Source organism: Physella acuta, unplaced genomic scaffold (assembly GCF_028476545.2).
Source record: "Physella acuta isolate Inbredline_101_S28 unplaced genomic scaffold, ASM2847654v3 ptg000194l, whole genome shotgun sequence".
In the NCBI taxonomy this organism is placed as follows: Eukaryota; Metazoa; Mollusca; class Gastropoda; family Physidae; genus Physella; species Physella acuta.
Genome location: NW_026731713.1, coordinates 102,055 through 124,951, shown reverse-complemented (window position 1 = coordinate 124,951; position 22,897 = coordinate 102,055). Strand labels below are relative to the sequence as shown.

The 22,897-nt window shown below is 37.2% G+C and overlaps 2 protein-coding genes and 1 long non-coding RNA gene across 4 annotated transcripts in view; 1 reads left to right on the top strand and 2 right to left on the bottom strand.

Annotated features, from left to right (window-relative positions):
- Window positions 1–1,791: 1,791 nt before the first annotated feature.
- LOC131936890 (epidermal retinol dehydrogenase 2-like) lies at window positions 1,792–14,232 on the bottom strand. 2 transcript variants are annotated; one of them, XM_059293987.1, is made up of 8 exons: window positions 14,154–14,184; window positions 12,518–12,541; window positions 12,028–12,399; window positions 10,316–10,481; window positions 5,613–5,719; window positions 4,822–4,959; window positions 3,705–3,830; window positions 1,792–1,989 (listed from the first exon to the last, which is right to left on the bottom strand). In XM_059293987.1, the coding sequence occupies exons 3-8, from the start codon at window positions 12,321–12,323 to the stop codon at window positions 1,875–1,877; spliced, it is 948 nt and encodes a 315-aa protein (XP_059149970.1). In that variant the 5' UTR covers window positions 12,324–12,399; window positions 12,518–12,541; window positions 14,154–14,184; the 3' UTR covers window positions 1,792–1,874. The 2 variants fall into 2 exon arrangements, with proteins under 2 accessions (XP_059149970.1, XP_059149971.1); XM_059293988.1 differs by lacking the exon at window positions 12,518–12,541 and having other exon boundaries at window positions 14,154–14,232.
- Window positions 14,233–15,245: 1,013 nt separating this feature from the next.
- LOC131936887 (uncharacterized) overlaps window positions 15,246–22,897 on the bottom strand; it is a 24,865-nt gene continuing 17,213 nt past the window's right edge. The window contains exons 2-5 of the long non-coding RNA XR_009386109.1: window positions 17,643–17,881; window positions 17,092–17,232; window positions 16,860–16,976; window positions 15,246–16,455 (exon numbers count right to left, since the gene is read on the bottom strand). This is a non-coding gene — a long non-coding RNA (uncharacterized LOC131936887). The remainder of the gene's footprint in view (window positions 16,456–16,859; window positions 16,977–17,091; window positions 17,233–17,642; window positions 17,882–22,897) is intronic.
- Window positions 20,192–22,897, top strand: part of LOC131936885 (X-ray repair cross-complementing protein 5) — an 11,172-nt gene continuing 8,466 nt past the window's right edge. Inside the window, exons 1-6 of the mRNA XM_059293982.1 lie at window positions 20,192–20,267; window positions 20,644–20,757; window positions 21,495–21,678; window positions 21,847–21,895; window positions 22,031–22,162; window positions 22,519–22,695. Coding sequence (XP_059149965.1) covers window positions 20,253–20,267; window positions 20,644–20,757; window positions 21,495–21,678; window positions 21,847–21,895; window positions 22,031–22,162; window positions 22,519–22,695 — 671 coding nt within the window. The 5' untranslated portion in view covers window positions 20,192–20,252. The remainder of the gene's footprint in view (window positions 20,268–20,643; window positions 20,758–21,494; window positions 21,679–21,846; window positions 21,896–22,030; window positions 22,163–22,518; window positions 22,696–22,897) is intronic.

Below are 22,897 nucleotides of genomic sequence, written 5' to 3'. Positions count from 1 at the left end.
GGGGAAACATACCACAGAAGAAATACTTCCCTAATACAACAACCTACGTACACAATGTATCAAAGTGCTTAAATTTTTGTATGCTTCATTCATGCTAATTCACTCTTACAGGCAAGATTTGCAGATCAACAACAAAGGGATATTGTACTTTTTGTTAACATAATAATACATTTTTAAAAACATATTTAATTTTCCAAAAAGTATAGATGAGGAAATTCTATAAAACAAAGCATCTGTAAATATGGAATTTCATCAGAAAATAACTCAAGCTCCATTTTAAAAAAAACCCCACCAAACTTGCCAACAAAGTTTTTAACAGATATTTACAAAAGCAAATCTGCCTTTAATGCTATACTTCCTTTAATTAGATTTTTTAGGTTTAACTTGGAATGTCAAAATTGATGAAAAAAAAACAATGGTTCAAAATTTGGTTAACATGCTACCTATGTACCAGAGGATAGTTTAACCATTTGAGACATTGGAAGCTATTAATAATTATAGAATGTATTACATTGTGATTAATGGTAACAGTTCGGACTAAACACAATACTTCACTTAGATGGGGCTATATTTTTTACAAGTGTATGATGCTGTAGAAAAAATATTTGGTCTCATGCATAAAGAAAGTAATGTTTAAGATAGAGGTATTTTGTTTATACATGAATTTTGATATAGGCTACTCAGCTTCAAATAGTTATTTGTAATGATGATCAGAGAAGATTTAATCAACTGCCATTCTAGGATTGAATATGCATATTTGCGACAAAAAGTAGAGAACTTCCAGCTCTAATAGACAGCTGTCAGTTGGGGGAGGGGGGGTAAAATCTTAGAGATTGTTCATGCTGATTACAAAAGACTAGGATACTTTATAGAGGGGGGAGGTCTATTTGAATGAATCTTGGTAAAAATCCTAGAACATATTTGATGGCACCGAAAAGCCCTATCTCTTACATGGGATGGGATATGCCTCTACCTCAATGTCCCTAGTTCACACATAAAATGAGAAATGCTCTTACATCTTGACAGAAACCAGATATGGTACACACCATTACTTGTATAAAAATATTTTTAAAATTTAACTGCTATCTATACTTTAAATACATGTTAAGAACATAAAATCTGTACAATACATTGACTCCGATTAAGCATACTAATTAATTAGCACTTGTCCAATTACATTTATCACTAAAATACCAAGAATCAAGAAGCCCTAATTATATGTATTAATACCCGATTATGAGACTTTAAATTGCACATAAAAATAATTAACCTGATAATGACTGGCAATAATTATGCTGCCAGTTTGGCTAGGGCAAGTATGAATAACTGTAAAATGTAAAAACCAAAACTAAAAATTTAATTATGAAAATGTTTTGAATGAGACTCTATACACACTATAAAATTAATTCAATACAGATGTCTTAAATGATCACTTATAGACATACATTTCATACTCAAATCTGTATTACAATTGTGTAAAATGGAACATTTATGTGGTTTTCAATGTGTTGGATCACATTTGTCAACAGCCGTGCCTTGCTTAGCATTCATCTGTGATGTGTGTCAAATCAAGTGTTATTGACATCCTGATGTATCAGCTCTAGATGTTAACATCACTGTCCCACATCACTCCTCAGTGTTGAGTGTATCACCGTATGATGTTAACATCTTAAAATAACATTAGATGTTAACATTCCTGTGTTATACATCACTCTTTAGTGTTGAGTGTGTCATCATATGATGTTAACATCATATGATGACACACTCATCTTAACATATCACCATATGATGTTAAAATTCCTGTCAAACACATCACTCCTCAGTGGTGAGTGTGTCTAACACATCACTCCTTAGTGGTGAGTGTGTGGAACACATCACTCCTCAGTGCTGAGTGTGTCACCATAAGATTTCCCTCCTTGAAATGTGTCCATGAATTTATCAGCACGGAAAAATTTGATGATTTCCTGCATGGCAGACACCGGGAGCATTCTGTAACAGATTAGACAAAATCACATTCACATTGGAAATAAATCACCCACACATTGAAAACAAAATCACATTCACATTGGAAATAAATCACCCACACATTGAAAACAAAATCACATTCACATTGGAAATAAATCACCCACACATTGAAAACAAAATCACATTCACATTGGAAATAAATCACCCACACATTGAAAACAAAATCACATTCACATTGGAAATAAATCACCCACACATTGAAAACAAAATCACATTCACATTGGAAATAAATCACCCACACATTGAAAACAAAATCACATTCACATTGGAAATAAATCACCCACACATTGAAAACAAAATCACATTCACATTGGAAATAAATCACCCACACATTGAAAACAAAATCACATTCACATTGGAAATAAATCACCCACACATTGAAAACAAAATCACATTCACATTGGAAATAAATCACCCACACATTGAAAACAAAATCACATTCACATTGGAAATAAATCACCCACACATTGAAAACAAAATCACATTCACATTGAAAATAAATCACCCACACATTGAAAACAAAATCACATTCACATTGAAAATAAATCACCCACACATTGAAAACAAAATCACATTCACATTGAAAATAAATCACCCACACATTGAAAACAAAATCACATTCACATTGAAAACAACATCACACACACATTGTAAACAACATCACACACACATTGTAAACAACATCACCCACACATTGTAAACAACATCACACACACATTGTAAACAACATCACACACACATTGTAAACAACATCACACACACATTGTAAACAACATCACACACACATTGTAAACAACATCACACACACATTGTAAACAACATCACACACACATTGTAAACAACATCACACACACATTGTAAACAACATCACACACACATTGTAAACAACATCACACACACATTGTAAACAACATCACACACACATTGTAAACAACATCACACACACATTGTAAACAACATCAGGCACACAATGAAAACAAAATCACCGACACATTGAAAAAAAAATCACCCACACATTGAATGAAAAAAAAATCACCCACACATTGAAAAAAAAATCACCCACACATTGAAAACAAAATCACACACACATTGTAAACAACATCACACACACATTGTAAACAACATCACACACACATTGTAAACAACATCACACACACATTGTAAACAACATCACACACACATTGTAAACAACATCACACACATTGAAAACATCACACACACATTGAAAACAAAATCGCACACACACTGAAAACAAAATCATTCACACATTGAAAAAACAAAATCACACATAATGAAAACAAAAATCACTTCAGTTACCCCTTCAAGGGTTCTAAAACTGTTGACAATTGTTCCTTTATAGCTTAGAAAAACAAGGACCCATTTCAGCCCCATTTGAAAACACTCAGGCACTTTAAAGGTTACAGATCACTAGATGCTAGACTAACCCTGGGTCGAAAAACTAATCATCTTTCAAAGGAAAACTTTCACAAAATTAAAACTCCTTCAAGCATAATTATTTAGATAATACATGCTGAAATTCTTTATAAGCCTTACTGACTGATTCTTATAATCATTTGTACAAGCCATATTTGTCTCTTAGAAATGTTTAAACTGGTTTTAACAGTTTCCAAAAAAATAAATTACAGTAAATATTATTAATTAACACATTCATTACGTACGTTTTCAAAGCTGCCATTACATACACCATACGTGGAATGCAAACTTCATTTTGATTGGTCAAAATGGCCTGTATTATCCTACTAACTGTTGGCTGTAACTCTAGTGCAGGTAGTATGTGTGGATATCTGAAAACAAATTGTTTGTGTTAAATAGCCTCTAGCACTAGTGCAGGTAGTATGTGTGGATATCTGAAAACAAATTGTTTGTGTTAAATAGCCTCTAGCACTAGTGCAGGTAGTATGTGTGGATATCTAAAACCAAATTGTTTGTGTTAAATAGCTTCTAGCACTAGTGCAGGTAGTATGTGTGGATATCTGAAAACAAATTGTTTGGGTTAAATAGCCTCTAGCACTAGTGCAGGTAGTATGTGTGGATATCTGAAAACAAATTGTTTGTGTTAAATAGCCTCTAGCACTAGTGCAGGTAGTATGTGTGGATATCTAAAACCAAATTGTTTGTGTTAAATAGCTTCTAGCACTAGTGCAGGTAGTATGTGTGGATATCTGAAAACAAATTGTTTGGGTTAAATAGCCTCTAGCACTAGTGCAGGTAGTATGTGTGGATATCTGAAAACAAATTGTTTGGGTTAAATAGCCTCTAGCACTAGTGCAGGTAGTATGTGTGGATATCTGAAACCAAATTGTTTGTGTTAAATAGCTTCTAGCACTAGTGCAGGTAGTATGTGTGGATATCTGAAACCAAATTGTTTGTGTTAAATAGCTTCTAGCACTAGTGCAGGTAGTATGTGTGGATATCTGAAACCAAATTGTTTGTGTTAAATAGCTTCTAGCACTAGTGCAGGTAGTATGTGTGGATATCTGAAACCAAATTGTTTGGGTTAAATAGCTTCTAGCACTAGTGTAGGTAGTGTGTGTACTGTAGGCTTGTCATAGGAGTGTATGTCAGTGGGTGTATGTCATGGAGGCGTATGTAAGGGGTGTATATCAGGAGTCATGGGGTGTATGTCAGGGGCTGTGTGTATGCTATGGTGGTGTATGACAGGGGGCTTATATTAGGGTGTGTATGCCTAAGAGGTTTCGGAGTAGGACACTTAAGTCCAGTCACCATCATGTAAGGAAAGGAGTGGGGGTGGGGAGCTATCAGTGCAGAACTTACGCCATTTTACACCCTTTAAACATGTCTGTCTTGATGTAGGATGGGCTGACCAGTGTTGTGTGTACACCATCATGACCGGAGAAATAAATTTCATAATTCAGAGTCTGAGTGAAGCCAGTCACACCAAACTTAGATGCACTGGAATGAAAGAAGATACTTTAGTTACCTTTTATCAGCACTAATCAGTTTTCTATATGAGTTAATTAACAAAGAGGAATGTAATGTATTTTAATATAAATAGACAGTTTTCATCATGTTGAAAACATTGAGACTTTTACTAAGGCGTTACAAGTATTCTTCAGTTATGATGTTGAAATATAAGTCTGATTTACAATACATTCTTAAGCTACGTTGTTGTGATGTTGAAATTACATGCAAAATAAATAAGGTTGATGGAGATGGTTACTGTCTAATTTTCTACAATGAAAAAAATGGATTTTGTGTTTATTCAGTTACCTCCCTTAGTATACAATTTAAAAAAAACAACACTGCACTCATTTTTACTCATAATAAATCTTATGTATTTTATTTCATATAGACCCATCACTTAGCTATCATTTTTCAATTTTATCACATTCAACTGATAACTTGTTGTCTTCTCTGACAATTACCCTACAGATCAGGTAACTTACCTGTAATTAGTTACCCCATAGATCAGGTAACTTACCTGTAATTAGTTACCCCACAATCACTTACCTGTAATCAACCAGGTGAGTGATCCCTATGTGACCACAAGAGCTCCCCATGTTAACTTACCTGTAATTAGTTACCCCACAGATCAGGTAACTTACCTGTAATCAACCAGGTGACTGATCCCTATGTGACCACAAGAGCTCCCCATGTTAACAATGTGGCCGTGGTTGTTTTCTAGCATAGAGGGAAGGAACTCTTTGGTTGTCTGACATGGGGTAAAAAATATTACATTCAATTACTTTTCTAAAATAGTAGATTACAATAATTACATTTTTAATATAGTGGATCACATTAATTACATTTCTAAAATAGTGGATTACATTTACAATAATTACATTTCTAAAATACTGGATTACAATTATTACATTTCTAAAATAGTGGAGTACACTATTTACATTTCTAAATAGGGCCTACGAAATCATAATATAATTAAAACAGTTTTCTAAAACACAGTAATAATGGCTAAAATTCGTTTTCTAACATTGCTTTTATTACCCGCCTATGTGTAAACCTGGAGTCGCCTATGTGTAAAACGTGGACCCGCCTATGTGTAAAACGTAGAGCCGCCTATTTGTAAAACGTGGACCCGCCTATGTGTAAAACGTGGACCCGCCTATGTGTAAAACGTGGACCCGCCTATGTGTAAAACGTGGACCCGCCTATGTGTAAAACGTGGACCCGCCTATGTGTAAAACGTGGACCCGCCTATGTGTAAAACGTGGACCCGCCTATGTGTAAAACGTGGACCCGCCTATGTGTAAAATGTGGGGCCGCCTATGCGTAAAACGTGGACCCGCCTATGTGTAAAACCTGGAGCCGCCTATGTGTAAAACGTGGACCCGCCTATGTGTAAAACGTAGAGCCGCCTATTTGTAAAACGTGGACCAGCCTATGTGTAAAACGTGGACCCGCCTATGTGTAAACCTGGAGCCGCCTACGTGTAAAACGTCAGGCCGCCTAGTAAAGCTTGGAGTACCTTCCTATGTTAAATCGCATGTTTCTAGTGTGTTCCTATCGTGGGGCGGGCGGTACCTCCCACACCCACCCAGGGACAAGGCCCAGCCTATATACACCCTCTTATCTTTATGGCCTAGTGTCAGTATCCGGGGACCGTTTGACCGGTCATGTGAGGCACGCCTTTCGGTCAAGGTTGGACCTACCCTTTACTTTTGGGTTAAGCTGATACATACAAACTGTCCTCATACAAAGCCAACATATAACTTTTATTTCAACATTGTAACATTAGAAAACAGTGTTTCTTTCATCTTTAAAAATGTTCCGAGTTAAATTAAATTTATTTTTTTCCCCCTAAAATTCCCGTCACCTCCCCGCTGCTTCTGAGGGATAACCTACCTGAAAGAAACACTGTTTGAAAACACCTAATCTTCTATGTTTATAAACAGCAACGTTTAAACTAAACGGTATGTTATGCTAGCAAGATTGTGAGCTGTAGAACGGCGTTTACCCCTTAGATCGTATGCTGTTGACTGGCAGTTTACCACTGAGATCGTATGCTGCTATCAGTTTACCCCTGAGATCGTATGCTGCTGTCAGTTTACCACTGAGATCGTATGCTGCTAACTGACAGTTTACCACTGAGATCGTATGCTGTTAACTGGCAGTTTACCACTGAGATCGTATGCTGCTAACTGACAGTTTACCACTGAGATCGTATGCTGCTGACAGTTTACCACTGAGATCGTATGCTGCTGACAGTTTACCACTGAGATCGTAGGCTGTTAACTGGCAGTTTACCACTGAGATCGTATGCTGTTAACTGACAGTTTACCACAGAGATCGTATGCTGCTAACTGACAGTTTACCACTGAGATCGTATGCTGTTAACTGTCAGTTTACCACTGAGATCGTATGCTGCTGACAGTTTACCACTGAGATCGTATGCTGTTAACTGACAGTTTACCCCTGAGATCGTATGCTGTTAACTGACAGTTTACCCCTGAGATCGTATGCTGTTAACTGTCAGTTTACCACTGAGATCGTATGCTGCTGACAGTTTACCACTGAGATCGTATGCTGCTAACTGACAGTTTACCACTGAGATCGTATGCTGTTACCTAGCAGTTTTCCTGATATCTTATGCTGCTAACTGACAGTTTACCACTGAGATCGTATGCTGCTGACAGTTTACCACTGAGATCGTATGCTGCTAACTGGCAGTTTTCCCCAGCCCACACTGAGTACAATCACGAGATCGTATGATGTAAAATAGCAACCCCCCCCCCCCCCCCCCCCCCACATTTGATAGGGTCACGCACATGACAGCCATTAGCCCGATACGACGTGACAGTGCGCAGCCGCGCGGACACGCACCGGAAGTCCTGACCAGACGAGCGATTTGGTCAAGACCCCGACAGGTGTTTCATACCTAGGTTTAGTGACCACTGTGATATGGGAAGATGTGAAGGGAGGGTGAGGAATGGGAGGGGGTAGGTGACAGCGTGGGAAACTGGACAAGGTATTTTAATGGGTAAAAAAAAAGTGGGTCGGCTTTTGATTCCCGACGGAAGGGACCAAGAGAAACGATCCGCAACAGCTCTACCATAAGATACCCAGCCACGTAGGAAGATAAAAAAATCAGAGGGAAAAAAAAAGTTGCAGTAGAATAAATAAACTATTTCCTTGGTTCTCAATATCCGGATGTCTGTCTTTCAAAATGTGCAGACGAGAATGCAAAGATATATGAATTTGTTATCCAGATAGATAATACATAAGCTATTAGAATTAATTTAAAGATCACGATAATCTTACCTAAATGCACAATCCTGTATATAATTTGCATTAAGGAAAATTCTGCAATGCTAGGCGTTTTGGTGCTACACGCAAATTAACAGACAGAAATCAATGTTCATAGTCATTGGTGCCATTACACCAATACCGTAAGTTTAGAAATTTAAAAAAAAAAACCTTTTTAAAAACCCACAGAAAAAAAAAAACCGCGATGTTATTTAAGTTTATGACATAAGGGACTTTTCTTTGCATGTGTTTTTATTTTCTGTGACTGTCATACTTTTTTCTGTGCGACTTTTATAGAAAACGTCTGATATTTTTCTGCCGTGACATTTTTTTTTCCTGTGGCTTCTATCCACTCACCACATCCAGCTTATACTTACATTGCCTACTCACACGGTGCGCCTGCACGCGTATGTCCCCAATTAAGTAAGCGGTTTAAAACTGGCCAAAAATAGACGGATGTGACTTGGGGATTTCCCCAGAGATAGCTGACGTCACGGCGGGCCCAGACATTGGATGTTTTGTAACTAATCAATAAGCTTAAAGGGGTGGGGAGAGAGGGAAAAATTTGAAATTTTCCAAATTTTTTTCCTTCTCAGCATCAAGCCGTCTAGGGGAAAAAACTCAAGACACAAATATTGTTGTAGGTTGAAATGAGGTGACGACACAGTCGGAGTCGAGGGGCCGTATGGCGTATTACACGCAATACTTTAATTCTGTTGGATGGAGGGGGAAAACAACGTTGTTGGGCTTGTTTGATTCCCTTGGTTGTTACAAGATGAAGAGAGAATCGATTTAGTCCAGTGGCTAAAGGTACACACCTAATTACAAACACCGCATCTTGTGTTAAACATGAGTATTACAAGTCACTAATACGTACAGGCTAGCTAGTTATGTAAACAACAGAGGTCGTCGCCCTTGAAGTCTCGAGTCATCCGAAGCAAAAATTTTTTTAGATTTTTATCTGGCGACTTCAAAGTTCAGATACTTCCTCAACATAATATGTGGTGCATCTAGTGGGAAGGTACCAAGGTTAATGACTAAAGCAAAGGCGCACAGGGGTGAAAGGTTACTCACTCAGCGAGGTCAAAGGTTACTCACCTAGATGTTCAGCGGGGTCAAAGGTTACTCACCCAGATGTGCAGGGGGGGTCAAAGGTTACTCACCCAGATATGCAGGGGGGGGTCAAAGGTTACTCACCCAGATATGCAGGGGTCAAAGGTTACTCACCCAGATATGCAGGGGGGTCAAAGGTTACTCACCAAGATATGCAGGGGGTCAAAGGTTACTCACCCAGATATGCAGGGGGGTCAAAGGTTACCCAGATGTGCAGGGGCCAAAGGTTACTCACCCAGATATGCATGGGTCAAAGGTTACTCACCCAGATGTGCAGGGGGTCAAAGGTTACTCACCCAGATATGCAGGGGGGTCAAAGGTTACCCAGATGTGCAGGGGTCAAAGGTTACTCACCCAGATATGCAGGGGGTCAAAGGTTACTCACCCAGATATGCAGGGGGTCAAAGGTTACTCACCCAGATATGCAGGGGGGTCAAAGGTTACTCACCAAGATATGCAGGGGGTCAAAGGTTACTCACCCAGATATGCAGGGGGGGTCAAAGGTTACCCAGATGTGCAGGGGTCAAAGGTTACTCACCCAGATATGCATGGGTCAAAGGTTACTCACCCAGATGTGCAGGGGGTCAAAGGTTACTCACCCAGATATGCAGGGGGGTCAAAGGTTACCCAGATGTGCAGGGGTCAAAGGTTACTCACCCAGATATGCAGGGGGTCAAAGGTTACTCACCCAGATATGCAGGGGGTCAAAGGTTACTCACCCAGATATGCAGGGGGGGTCAAAGGTTACTCACCAAGATATGCAGGGGGTCAAAGGTTACTCACCCAGATATGCAGGGGGGGTCAAAGGTTACCCAGATGTGCAGGGGTCAAAGGTTACTCACCCAGATATGCAGGGGGTCAAAGGTTACTCACGCAGATGTGCAGGGGGTCAAAGGTTACTCACCCAGATATGCATGGGTCAAAGGTTACTCACCCAGATGTGCGCGAAAAGGTTGACGCTGAACGTGTCCTCTATCTCCTCGTCCTGTAGCTCCAGCAGTTTCTTGCCCGTCACCACCCCCGCGTTGTTGACCAGGATGGTCACGTCACCCACCTCGGTCCTCACCCGCCCCGCCACGCTCTTCACCTGGCCGTGGTTCCTGGCAGAGGGCAACAAAGTTGGTCTAGTTGACTGGCTTGGTGCTTACTTATTTGTGGGTGGTGGGTAAATACGTTGGTCATGTTTACTTATTAGTGTGGTATGGGGTGGGTGGTGGATAATTTCTTCGTCGGGGATGATTTCTTGTTTGGTGAGAGTGTGCTATATATGTCGAGGATGATTACTTGTGAGAGTGTGCTAAATATGTCGGGGATGATTTCTTGTTTGGTGAGAGTGATATAGGCTACAAGTGGGGGATGATTATTTGTATGAGAAAGGGAGGGGTGTAAATAAGACATAATGCGCAGACTTCTTTGGTGGGATGGTAGGTGTAAATCTAGTTGGGGGAGGGGGGGGGGGGAGGAGTCGAGTAAGTGGGGTCACTTTTTACTTGTAGGGGGGGGGGGGGGGGGTAATAAGTCAGTGATGCTTAGAGAGAGACTGTGTAGATAGGATCATGGTGACAACTGCCCCTTTCCCACAAACACACATTTTCCATTCCTCAGGGCTAGACATCAAGCAGCTGCATGTTGAGCTATATCCTGCCCTCACTACGTCACTGACAAGAGCTACATTTAACTGACATAATGAAAACTAATCCTGACCACCTATACCTTATTTAAGTCAGCTTCAGGAAAACACCTTTCTAGTAATATGAGACTAATGTAAATAATGACTGTTTGGCCTTGACTCAATAGCACCAGCTCAGCATTATCAAGCATTCAAGCCTAGTCATTAAATATTATTGATTCCCCACCCCTCCAACAAAACATTGGACCAACACTCATAAAACTATTTCAGATAATATTCCCAGCCCTGAGAAATAAAGTGACTCCTACTTAAAACTATAAGCATCACTAGACCACACAGCACCTACACTAAAAACTGTAAATATTGATTTTACCAGACAAAATTACTACCACTAATTTCATTACGTAAATTCATGGTATTGATTTAGCAGCCAGTACATCGGAACATAATTAGCTAATTCTCAACAGATATCCTGCTTTGGTGCCATTTCTTGACAAGCTCTTAAAGAAATTAATTGTTTGTGTGTCACGATAACAAAGATGTGCAAATAAACCCACAACAAGAAAAAAATCATGGACATAAGATGATTAATTGAATTGCCTACCAATACGTAAAAGAAAATAGTGACGTCAATGGCGTAATTTCGACAGTATTACACTTTTTGTTATCCATGTATGTAGCTAAAAAAAATAGGGCTACCTTCCTACAGACTAGAGACAAAAGATTTGTAATCGAGAAGATAATTTAAAAAGCAGAAGAAAAAAAATCAACACCAGATATATATCCCCTAATTCATTTACAAATCCTGTGATTTCCATACAAGCACCAGTAATTATATTTTGTAGATAAACAAAAAAATGGAGGGACTAATTAACCAAAAGCCTGACCTACAAGTAGCACAGACATGACTCTAACACCAAACCTAACTAACTTTTAAAGCATCATTCCACTCATTACAGTACATGGTTACAGTTAATCAACAAAGAAGTTAAAAAGGTGTCTTATGAAAAACTCACCTGACATCGCAGGCATAGGTAAAACATTTCCCTCCAACTTCTTCAATCAACTCTTTTGTCTTGTCCAGTCCACCTTTATTGATGTCCCAAAGAACAGTTATTGCTCCCATTTTGGCAAACTCCACAGCCAACCTTTGACCTATTCCAGCTGCTGATCCTGTCACCAAAACAATTTCTCCTTGCACACATTTTCTACTTGGTGGAATAAAAAACTGAATCCAAGAAACCAGAAAGGCAAATGTGATGTTTTTTAAAGTCAGGAGAAATTCCAGAAAAATTGAGAACATCTTGTCCATTACAAATGTTTTGTTTACTCTTCTGATCAGTTAGAAGCTTGTCACTCTGAGCATAGTGAAAATGCTTATTTCATTACTGAAAATGTAATAAACACATTTGAGCTTGCTGAATAGATACAAGAAATTATTTTTTAAAAATACAATAACAGCTACTCATTTATTAAATACAACATTAAAAAAAATGGCCTTCTTACCTTTCTACATTCTACGAACCAAACCTAAAAGATAATAGATTGCAAATCTATCACTTTCAATGCATATTCAATTGAAAAAAAATGCCAAGCCTACTTTTACTTGTAGTTGGTTTAAAGTTTACCACGACCCTGCATCAAAACACTCGACCCTGCATCAAAACACTATCAAAAGGGCAAATGAAGTAAAGTTGATCTGTTTCTAGATGTTGCCATATAAAAGGGATAATGTGGTCAGCACTATGCAGTGGCGTAGCGAGATCGGGTGTCACCCGGTGCGGCACTTAATGGTGTCACCCCCCCCAGAGGCGCTGCGACCCTTCCCGGGGACAAACTTTCAAGTTTTCAATTTGCACCCCCCCCCCTCAAACTTTCGATTTGCACCCCCCCTCAAGTTTTTCTCTATATATTTTGCTATTTTTTGCCTTGGTGTCACCCCCCCTAAATGGTGTCACCCGGTGCGGTCCGCACCCCCCGCCCCCCCTCCTCGCTACGCCCCTGGCACTATGCCTTTACTTTCCCTAACTTGGACTCAAGAACATCCTACAGTGCTGAGGCCAGGTTTTGAACTCCAAGACTTTCAGGTTAACAATCATGTGTTCTATAGTCTATACCAGGGGTCTCCAAACTACGGCCCGCGGGCCAAATGTGGCCCGCGAGGTCATTTCATCCGGCCCGCTGCGATCTTTTTGTCCACTGTATAAATGTTGTTAGAGGTGACTGAGGAGTTTTGCACAGAAAATTCAAAACAATTTGAAAATGTAGCTTTGGGTGCAAATACCATTGCCCGCCGTGTTGCAGACATTGGTGAAAACATCGTGACTCAAATAGCGAAATATGCAAGCAAGCTTCGCCATTTTTCAATTGCAATGGATGAGTCGCTGGACAGTTTTTCCACCTCAACTTTTTGTGTTCATTAGAGTGGGTATAGAAATTGACTTCTGCTTCAGACATAACTAGTCATTTACATTTTCTGAACCTAAAACGGCAAGAGAGAGAAATCGAGTATCTTAGGGGAGGGCGGTGGACACTTGAAATTTGCAAATATTTCTATATAAATTATATTTCGTGGGGGGGGGGGGGGGGGGGGGGTAGACGTTCTTCTGGAGGGGGGGGGGTCCTCCACATAGATGTCTTAAAGAAACTCTGGCCCCCGAACTGATATTTCATAGTTAATGCGGCCCTCTGACTGAAAAGTTTGGAGACCCCTGGTCTATACTGAGACTATACTCTATACTCTGATCTACACTGTCTGGCCACACCATCTCATTCTAACAAACTATTAATTTTACTATTTAAAGGCACACTCAATATAATAATATAAAAATATGCTTTTTATATGCCTAGGCCGAACTAATGCATTTATTACAGATCTTACAAGAAGAAGATGATTTTCACAGGCACATCCATTTTCATTTAGAATGTTTATAACAATACAAGTTTGAATTAGTTTGGCAAAGTTTTATCACAATCCACAATATCATTAAAATTACTAAATTAGAATCTAAAATGTTTGGGCAAAAGCCTTTTGTCAAAAGTCACAAAAGGTTTGCAACTTGCGACCTAAAATTACAAAATACAAATAAAATCTATCCTGTGTATGTAAGTTTGTAGATCTATAACCAATTAATTTTCTCACCAAGTGACGATTTAGTTGTGAATTCTAAACTTAGTAAACTAGTCTAGAACCAAGTTTTAGTCTACAATGTCTACAAGGTCTCTTCCTGCAAAAGTCTCTTCGCCGACTGCTACACTCGGATCAGTGTAGTGACACACGAACAAAACAACAGCTGGTTTTAGATACAGTGTTGCCAGATCAAAATGTTGAAAATTCGTTTAGAAATACTAGCGAAGATATAGAACTAGATATTTTTTTTTTATAACTTCGGGTCAACAGCTTGAAAATATGCAGTTTGTTTCACGTTTAAAAGTCAAAGTACTAAATTTAATTATCATTATTTTTACCCTGGACCTAAAGTAAACAAACTATTAAAGATCTAGACGATTCCATAGTGGAAAAATCGTAGGGAGCTGATTTTTAAACTAGAAAGCACGAATCACAAAGGGACCCAGTCAGCACACATATATTGGCCCAATATTGGCTAAACATTGGTTACCAATATTGGCTACATCTTGGTGCAACATTGGCTTAACCTTGGCGAAACATTGGTAGTGAAACTCGGCATGATGTTGGCGCAATGTTGGCACAATATTGGCTATATCCCGGCTACATATTGGCCCAACATTGGCTAGATCTTGGCCAAATATTGGCTATATCCCGGCTACATATTGGCCCAACATTGGCTATATCCTGGCTACATATTGGCCCAATATTGGCTACATCTTGGCTCAATATTGGCTATATCTTGGCCCAATATTGTCTATATCATGGTTACATCTTGGCCCAATATTGGCTACATCTTGGCTCAATAATGGCTATATCTTGGCCCAATATTGGCTATACCTTGGCTCATCCTGTATTATATCCTGGCTACATCTTGGCCCAATAATGGCTATATCTCGGCTATACCTTGGCTCAGCCTGTATTATATCCTGGCTACATCTTGGCTCAAATTTTTATTTTTAGCATACAAAAAGATCCATTCTCATATCAGTCATAATATTTACAAAGGTAATTTCAAAATGTGAAAGAAATTTTAATCAAAATGTAGTAAAGCAGCAATACATACACAAGAACTGCTCATCTATTAAAATCCGTATTATACCATCCATTCAATTGTAAGAAAATTATAACTATACTATAAAGTATTGATTGAAAAAGAATAAGTAAATTATAGTGTAGTAACTTTCATTTTGACTTTTATACAAACAAATTAAAACAAATATACAAAACATTTTCATATAATGTAACAGATGTTAAGCAGGCCTACAGTTTAAATTAAACTAATGTAAAAACTTAATTTACTGTACAAGAATACAGAAGCTGTCTTGTACTATGATACGTAAACATAACATTAAAAATAAAAAGTATAAAATATTTGTCTAACAACATTTAATTGCATAGCTCGTTTAAGTATTCTAATTAAGGTTTACATTTTAATGCTGGACCAGTCTGCCTTGTCCATAAATAACAGAACGAAAATATGTTCAGGATCTCTAGATTATAATTGTGGTTAAATAGTGTTGAAATGAATGCCATTGTGTATACAAAATGTGCAATCTTTCAAAAGACAGATGGTTCGAGGGTTTATACGCATTGTGTAGAACAGGAATATCACTGCGATATTTAATAAATGTTTTTTTGTCTCGAGTATGAGGTATTTAATTATAGTAAACTGAATATATATTAATTTACTTCATTAATTAGAAATAAATATCACCAGCAGAAGTATTGTCAATACAAATGTTGCAAGCTTTTTTCAGATTGTACAGTGAAACTAAATAATGAAAGGAATTTGCAACTAATTCTTTAAAGAAAAAAATGTCAATTGTATATTTCATTTAGGGCATTAAATCTACACTAAACATACATACAATGCCAACTTAAATTATTATATTATTACAAAAGGAAACAATTTATTAATTTAAAATCAGCATTGTTCTTAGACTATTTTGGTAAGAGCATCTTTTCTTTTCGTTAAGCACTTAAATGCAATATGTATTAAACTGTTAACCTGATCCATCTGATCAAATTTTTTTTTTTAAATCTGATCTAAAATTATTACAAAAATCAATGTTGTCCTCATTCTTGTGGACCCTTGTGGAGCTGAGAGACACAACCACACCTCTCTATTTTTATACTTGGTTTTAGGAGATTCCCCAAAGTTGTGTCCATAACACTCTGCCTGCTTGTGTTTTGTTGGTTTCTGATATTTTCCATGTTTGTTTTGGATAACAAACTTTCTCTTTCCTTTGGGATTCAAATCCAATAAAACCCTGGTTGTTGATTTATGCAAGGTATGTCATAATCCATCCACATTCTAAAAAAGAAAAGTTACACACTAAAAGTCATTTATGAAATAATTACAACCATACACTGCTCATTTTGCACTAAATTTATAATGTTTATTTTATTTTGCACTGCACTGAACATACAACAAGAAGCCCCTAACATCATGTTTGCTACCTTGTAACGATATATTATATAGGTATAAAGACTGGTGGTCTGGGGTGTTCATGCTACCCAGGTAACACTTATACTGCATATATATATATATATATATCTATATATATATATATATATATATATATATATATATATATATATATATATATATATATATATATATATATATATATATATATATTTATAAACAAAAGTGAAAAAAAAAACCTGGTAATAAAAAAAATAATAGTATGTATATAAATATTATAAACCCCTTACCCTATGTCTCTGAGCTAAGAAGGTGCCAGACAATTTTTGAGCAATTTCATCAACTTTATCAATTCAGTAATTGAACGATTAGACCCTTCAGAGTGACCCAGAAGTAATGCTTGTGGTCTGAAATTATTTTACTAATATCAGTAAAGGCATTAACTACACATGCTGATCAATACATGCAAGCAAAAATTACTAAATGAAAATTATTATTCACTTTGAAACAATGTAAACTTACAGTTGTTAAGTGTTAAGAACATTTAGTCATTTTCTGGTGTAGCCAGTATTTGGTGAAGTATCAAGCAGTGGGGACCTTATAATTTATTAAAGATTGATATATCTCCAGTGGGCTGATTGATATACACAACACCTGAAAGGCCTGAAAATAAATGGCATTCTTAGTTATTAAATATAATAATAAAATGAGTGAGTGATACAATAAATGATAGCCAGATTAGATACTAATTTTTAAGTATCTCTGTTTATTTGATCTCTGTATATAAAGGATTGTGTAGTCAACACTATATCTAGTATTATCTAGCCACCTTTTTTATTTCATAGTCTTAAATTGGGTATATATCAGACTTAGGTGAACTGATGAATGTACTACTAACTTGGCTTTATGTTTAGCAATAGTGTCCTCAACCATTTGCCTACTCTGTCCTCTATATGATAATATGAGTAGTGTTGATCATTAAGTATGGCTTACTAATAGTACCATCTTATCGCTGTTGGTCATGAAATTAAGTGTTGCTCTGAGGTCTCCACACTACTATTTACACAACTTACATCTTATTCATCAAAACATGCATTAGACTGGAATCCCCAGGGAAAAAGGAGGGTGGGCCGGCCAAGGAAAACATGGAAGAGAACGGTTGAGGAGGAGGCGAAAACAGCTGGGCTCTCATGGGCACAGATTAGAGGAGCAGCCCAAAACCAAGTCCGCTGGAGATGTGTGGTTGCAGCCCTTTGCTCCCCAGGGGCCACAAAGGAGTGATGATGATGACATCTTATTCTCCCATAGGGACCTGTAACAGTAATAGAAATTTGAATGACAATCTTGAATCAATTTAGAATTCTAGTTGACTAATTTTTTTCAAAATTAATACCTATCAAAATACACTGTTTAACATGTAGAAATTTGTTCTATAATTGTGTCTACTGTTCCTCTCTCTCTCTCTCTCTCTCTCTCTCTCTCTCTCTGAATTAATTAATAAAGACAGTTTCAAATCCTTACACAAATAGGCCTAGAACAATAAAATTAAGTTTTTAAAAAAGTTAAAGTGAATGATTATTTATTAATTTATAAACATTTAAGCCCCCTCCCCCCTTTCCCTGTGCGTGATAATTATACCTAAAGTTGAAAACCAATAAATACATCGATCTATCAATAATCAATATAACCCCAAACGTACTTGCCAGAGGCGTAGCGAGGGGGGGCGGGGGGGGGGACATATGTCCCCGGGCGCCGACCTTAGGGGGGGCGCCAAATTGAAAGTTTGAGGGGGGGGTGCAAATGAAAAGTTCGAGGGGGGGGGGGGTGCAAATCGAAAGTTTGAGGGGGGGGTGCAAATGAAAAGTTCGAGGGGGTGTGCAAATCGAAAGTTTGAGGGGGGGGTGCAAATGAAAAGTTCGAGGGGGGGGGGGTGCAAATGAAAATTTGCTCCCGAGGGGGGCGCCAAATTGAAAGTATGTCCCCGGGCGCCGGGAAGGGTCGCTACGCCTCTGGTACTTGCATACTTTTCAATACAAAAAAAAGTGCTGTCAAAATTAACCGCCCTCTGATTACGATTTTTAGTTATTTAGTATTATTAGAATCTAGATCTATTATATCTATCATAAAGGAGATTATTGTAAAATGTAATTATAGCCTAATGCCAAAATAAACAGAATATAGACTCTAGTATTATTAATATATAGATCTAGACTAGATCTAGATCTAGGCTCATTTTATTACCTCAAATAAACTACCTTTTATAACTTTTATTTGATGACTTAGGCCCATAAAGTTAAAGTTTCCAACAAAAAAATACGAATTTTCCAGATTCTGCATAAATACAGTTATACTACTTCTCACTGTTGAACTAAAATGGCTACAGTGGGCCTACCTGTTTTACTGTGACTGGATACAAAGTCTTTTGTTAAGAAAAATGGCGCAGGACCGGGATGCTGGCTTGCGAACAATAGGAAGGAATGTGAACAAAGGGACAATGGGCGACAGGGGGCCATGGCAGTAGCGCACACAATTTTAAAAAGATTAACAAAATGTTTAACACATGCAACGTAGTCTGTTATTGATGCTATGTTTACATTAGAGCATGATATTAAAAGATAAATTAATTTTAGTTAACATATATTAAGTTTAACAAGCATATTTAACTAAAATTTATGCAGTGAATCCATAAATCAGTGTAATCTTGGCAGCCAAGGTAAAAACGGTTAAATATCAAGGTATCAAGGGATGCAAGCATGTACAAATCTTGGCTGTACCCTGGCGTAAGCTTGTCCAATGTTTGGCCATGATTACAACATTGGGCCAAGGTTGGGCCGACCCTGGTATTACATACTGTGTTAGCTGGGGAGGCACACATCATTATAATATAGATATTTTAATAGCCTTCAACAAAGAGGTGCGAAACGTTCAAAAGAAAATGCACATAATTATAAAAACATACAGGCCTAATTAAGGCTTTTTAAAAAATGCGATTGTAGATCAAGAAAGTCTATCCTGCGGCAGTACAACCGCCCCCCCCCCCCATAGGGTCATCCATTAAATGACGTCACGCTTTTTTGGTCGACTTTAATCCCCCCCCCCCCGACCTCCGTCACACGTCGTCACATAAAGCCAGACCCACATCCCCTCAAAATTTCTGTTGAATTTTTCTTAAAACATCGATATTTTTCCAAAATCTTGTCAGAGTGTTTTGATCAATTACTAATACAATTTATTAAACCCGTTTTCTAAACGAGAAATAACGGCTAAAACTCGTTTTCTAACATTACTTTTTTATAATGCAAAAAAAAGTGACGTCACACTATATGTAACACCCCTCCTCATCACACACCGTCACATAATTACAGACCCCCTCCCCCTTCGAGTGTGACGTCATTTGTGGACTACCTCCAAGCTATGCCACTACTTGGGGTGGGACGCTGCAATACGGTGCACGTCAACCCCCCCCCCCTTCTCCATGTCGATACATGAAAGTTAGTACATTTCAAAAGAAAATGGTTTTAAAAAATTATACCGAGCACAAAGATACCTTATATTATTCAAGCCTATACTCACTTTATTATCGAAAGGTAGCCTCCCCCCCCCCCCCCCCCACCCCTTACGGATACATAAGAAACATTTTCGGCTTTTAACGGTTACTTGCCCGGTAGAAGTTTGTTGTCAAAATGGCGGCAAACAAGGTACATCAACAATAATATCAATGCACTGCTTTATCATAATTAATAGATCTATCAAGAAAATACATTGATGTATTAGACTAATGACAGATCTATAGTATATTTGAGCATATTAAAATTCGTCAATATTAAAGATTCGTATATAACATTTGAATTACGGTGTTTGATTTGAATAGTGTCTTACCCTCAGTCATTACGCCTTATCAGCAGTTTTGATTCAAAACACAACAACCAATTCTCGATAGTTCTATTTTGCTGCTCTTGTTTAACTGACACTATCTGCTTTATTATTTTTAAACACAAATTATCAATAGAGAGCAATCAGGTAGAAATTCTCATTGACTTCCTTTAATAATAATGCATATATTTATATATTTAGGAGGCTATAGCTATCATTTTAGATGTCGGACCATCTATGAACCAGGCCCCACCAGGGGTTGCAACAGCATTAGAAACAGCAATCGAAGGCATCAACATGATTCTACAGAGAAAGGTCTTGTACTGTATCTGCTTTTAGTTTACCTGGCTTGTATCATAATAATAATATTCACAAATATAAAAATTTGCTTTCAATTGTTAGTAATAATAGAGCCTATATTTTTTTGAAGTGACTACTCGGAAAAAGATGTTTTGCCCCAGCGTCTCCATTTGGTCGGCAAAAGATAGTTCTGCGCGTGTGCAGTGACCTTAATAGCTGAGCTAGGGTTAGGGATAGGGTTAGATTGTTTGTAAACACACGCATGCGCAGTACCATCAAAAACATCGCAACGAAGGAAAGTCATAGTTTCACTCCATTGCGCGTGCATATCTTTTTTACGGCTAGAATTTTTTTTTTTAAAGTTTTAAAAATAATTTACACATTGAAAATAGGGCCAATTAATAAATATAGGCCTAATTATAGTAGACCTATAGACCTATAATTTAAAGGTTTGAAGACAGAGCTATTTCTTAAACTGCTATAAATTATTTGTAGTTTTACAATAACTCCAGGGTATTTAAGTAATGAAAAAAAATGTTGCAAAAACTAGTAAATTAAATACCAACACAAAATAAATTAATTTCTTATAAAGCAGTTTAGATTCTCTATTTTGTGAGGTATTAATTACCTCACCTTATACACTTTCATACATTGTTTTGTTTCTCACTGATTTAAATGTTTTTTTATTTTGAAATTAAATTCTCTAATTTGTGTAGGCCCTAACATCAGTTCAAACTTTTTAAAATTTTCAGATGTTTTCCGAATCAAAAGATGAGGTTGCTCTCATCTTGTTTGGAACAACAGAGGCAGACAACCCACTTGATGATGGCAGGAGTTACCAGCACATAACCTTGAAGAGACATCTGGCAGTGGCAGACTTTGATTTGCTGCAGATGGTCCAGACAGACTTGCAGCCAACTGACACACCAGGGGATTGTATCCTACTTTGAATTTAAGTTGTTTTTGTTGAAGCAGTTTGACAAGTCAAAAAGAATGAAAAAATAAGTTTATATAAAAATTATTTTTACTTGTTGAGGCTATGATTGTTTGATAGTTAAAAATTTAATTGAAAAATTAAAGTTTTTCTTAACTGAATGTTTACAGTTGTCGATGCTTTAGTGGTTGCTTTGGATCATTTAGAAAATGCCACAAAGTAAGTCTTGATTTTTATTGTCGCAATAGTAAAAAGCAATTTAAATTTAGCCTAAGTTAGTATTTGAGTGAAGAAATTATTTGTTAACCAATCATTTTGTTCAAATAAATTGAAACAAATTTCTGCATTGTACAGGGGCAAAAAAGGCTTTGCTACGAGGCGAATTATTTTATTTTCTGACCTGGGTAGCCCTTTTGGGGATCAAGAGTTGGATACAATTATCCATGCGATGCAGAACACAACTCCTAAGACTGAACTTAATGTGATGTAAGTAAATATTTATATTATTAACTTTCACTTATTCCTGTAGACTGCTATTTGATTAGGCTATAATAGGAAATGCATTTCAATGTGGAAATAGCAACTTACCTACAGAACAGGCACAATACTTTAAAAAATTTTTTTTTTTTTTAGATATTTTTGTCTTTGAGTTGTCTCTTCCTGTTCATGTATGTAAAATTTAAATTTTTCTGTAGCGATTTAAGGAAGTGCATACCAGCATAATATTGTTAATTTTTATGGGACTAAATTTAATACAAATTATTGATGTATTTAAGTAAGAAGTTGTTACAGGTTTTACCATTTTTAGAAAAATAATATTGAAAAATGTTATATTTATTTAGAGGGCCAAATATTACTGATGAGGACGGTGATGGGGGTGACACAGCCAGAGGTTCAAAAGGAGGAGCCGACGCCCATCCACATGGAGCACGGAAAGAAAAAACTCCACAGCAGAGATCGGGCGAGGCGCTGATGAAATACATAGTTGATCAGGTTGATGGGGAGTGCTACAGTTTTAGGTTTGGTTGTAGTTCTCTACATCATACAATAAATTGTGTCTGACCATTGCTTTATGTCAATTTCCAATAAAAATTTTAATTGAAAATGTCTATATAAAAATACATTTTTTTTTTTGAAATAGAAAACAGCATTTCTTAAAATGCAAATAAAAACATAAATATCCAATGACTAAATTAGAAACAGAGAAGTTTAAATTTAAAG

Bases quoted from the DNA above. Each gene is read 5' to 3' on its own strand.
- LOC131936890 (XM_059293988.1), bottom strand. From the start codon at position 12,323: ATGGACAAGATGTTCTCAATTTTTCTGGAATTTCTCCTGACTTTAAAA. The intron at 4,960-5,612 runs GTAAGTTACCTG...CTTTCATTCCAG, and splicing joins AGTCACCTGGTTGATTACAG to TGCATCTAAGTTTGGTGTGA. The intron at 3,831-4,821 runs GTAAGTTCTGCA...ATTTGTTTTCAG, and splicing joins TTTAAAGGGTGTAAAATGGC to ATATCCACACATACTACCTG.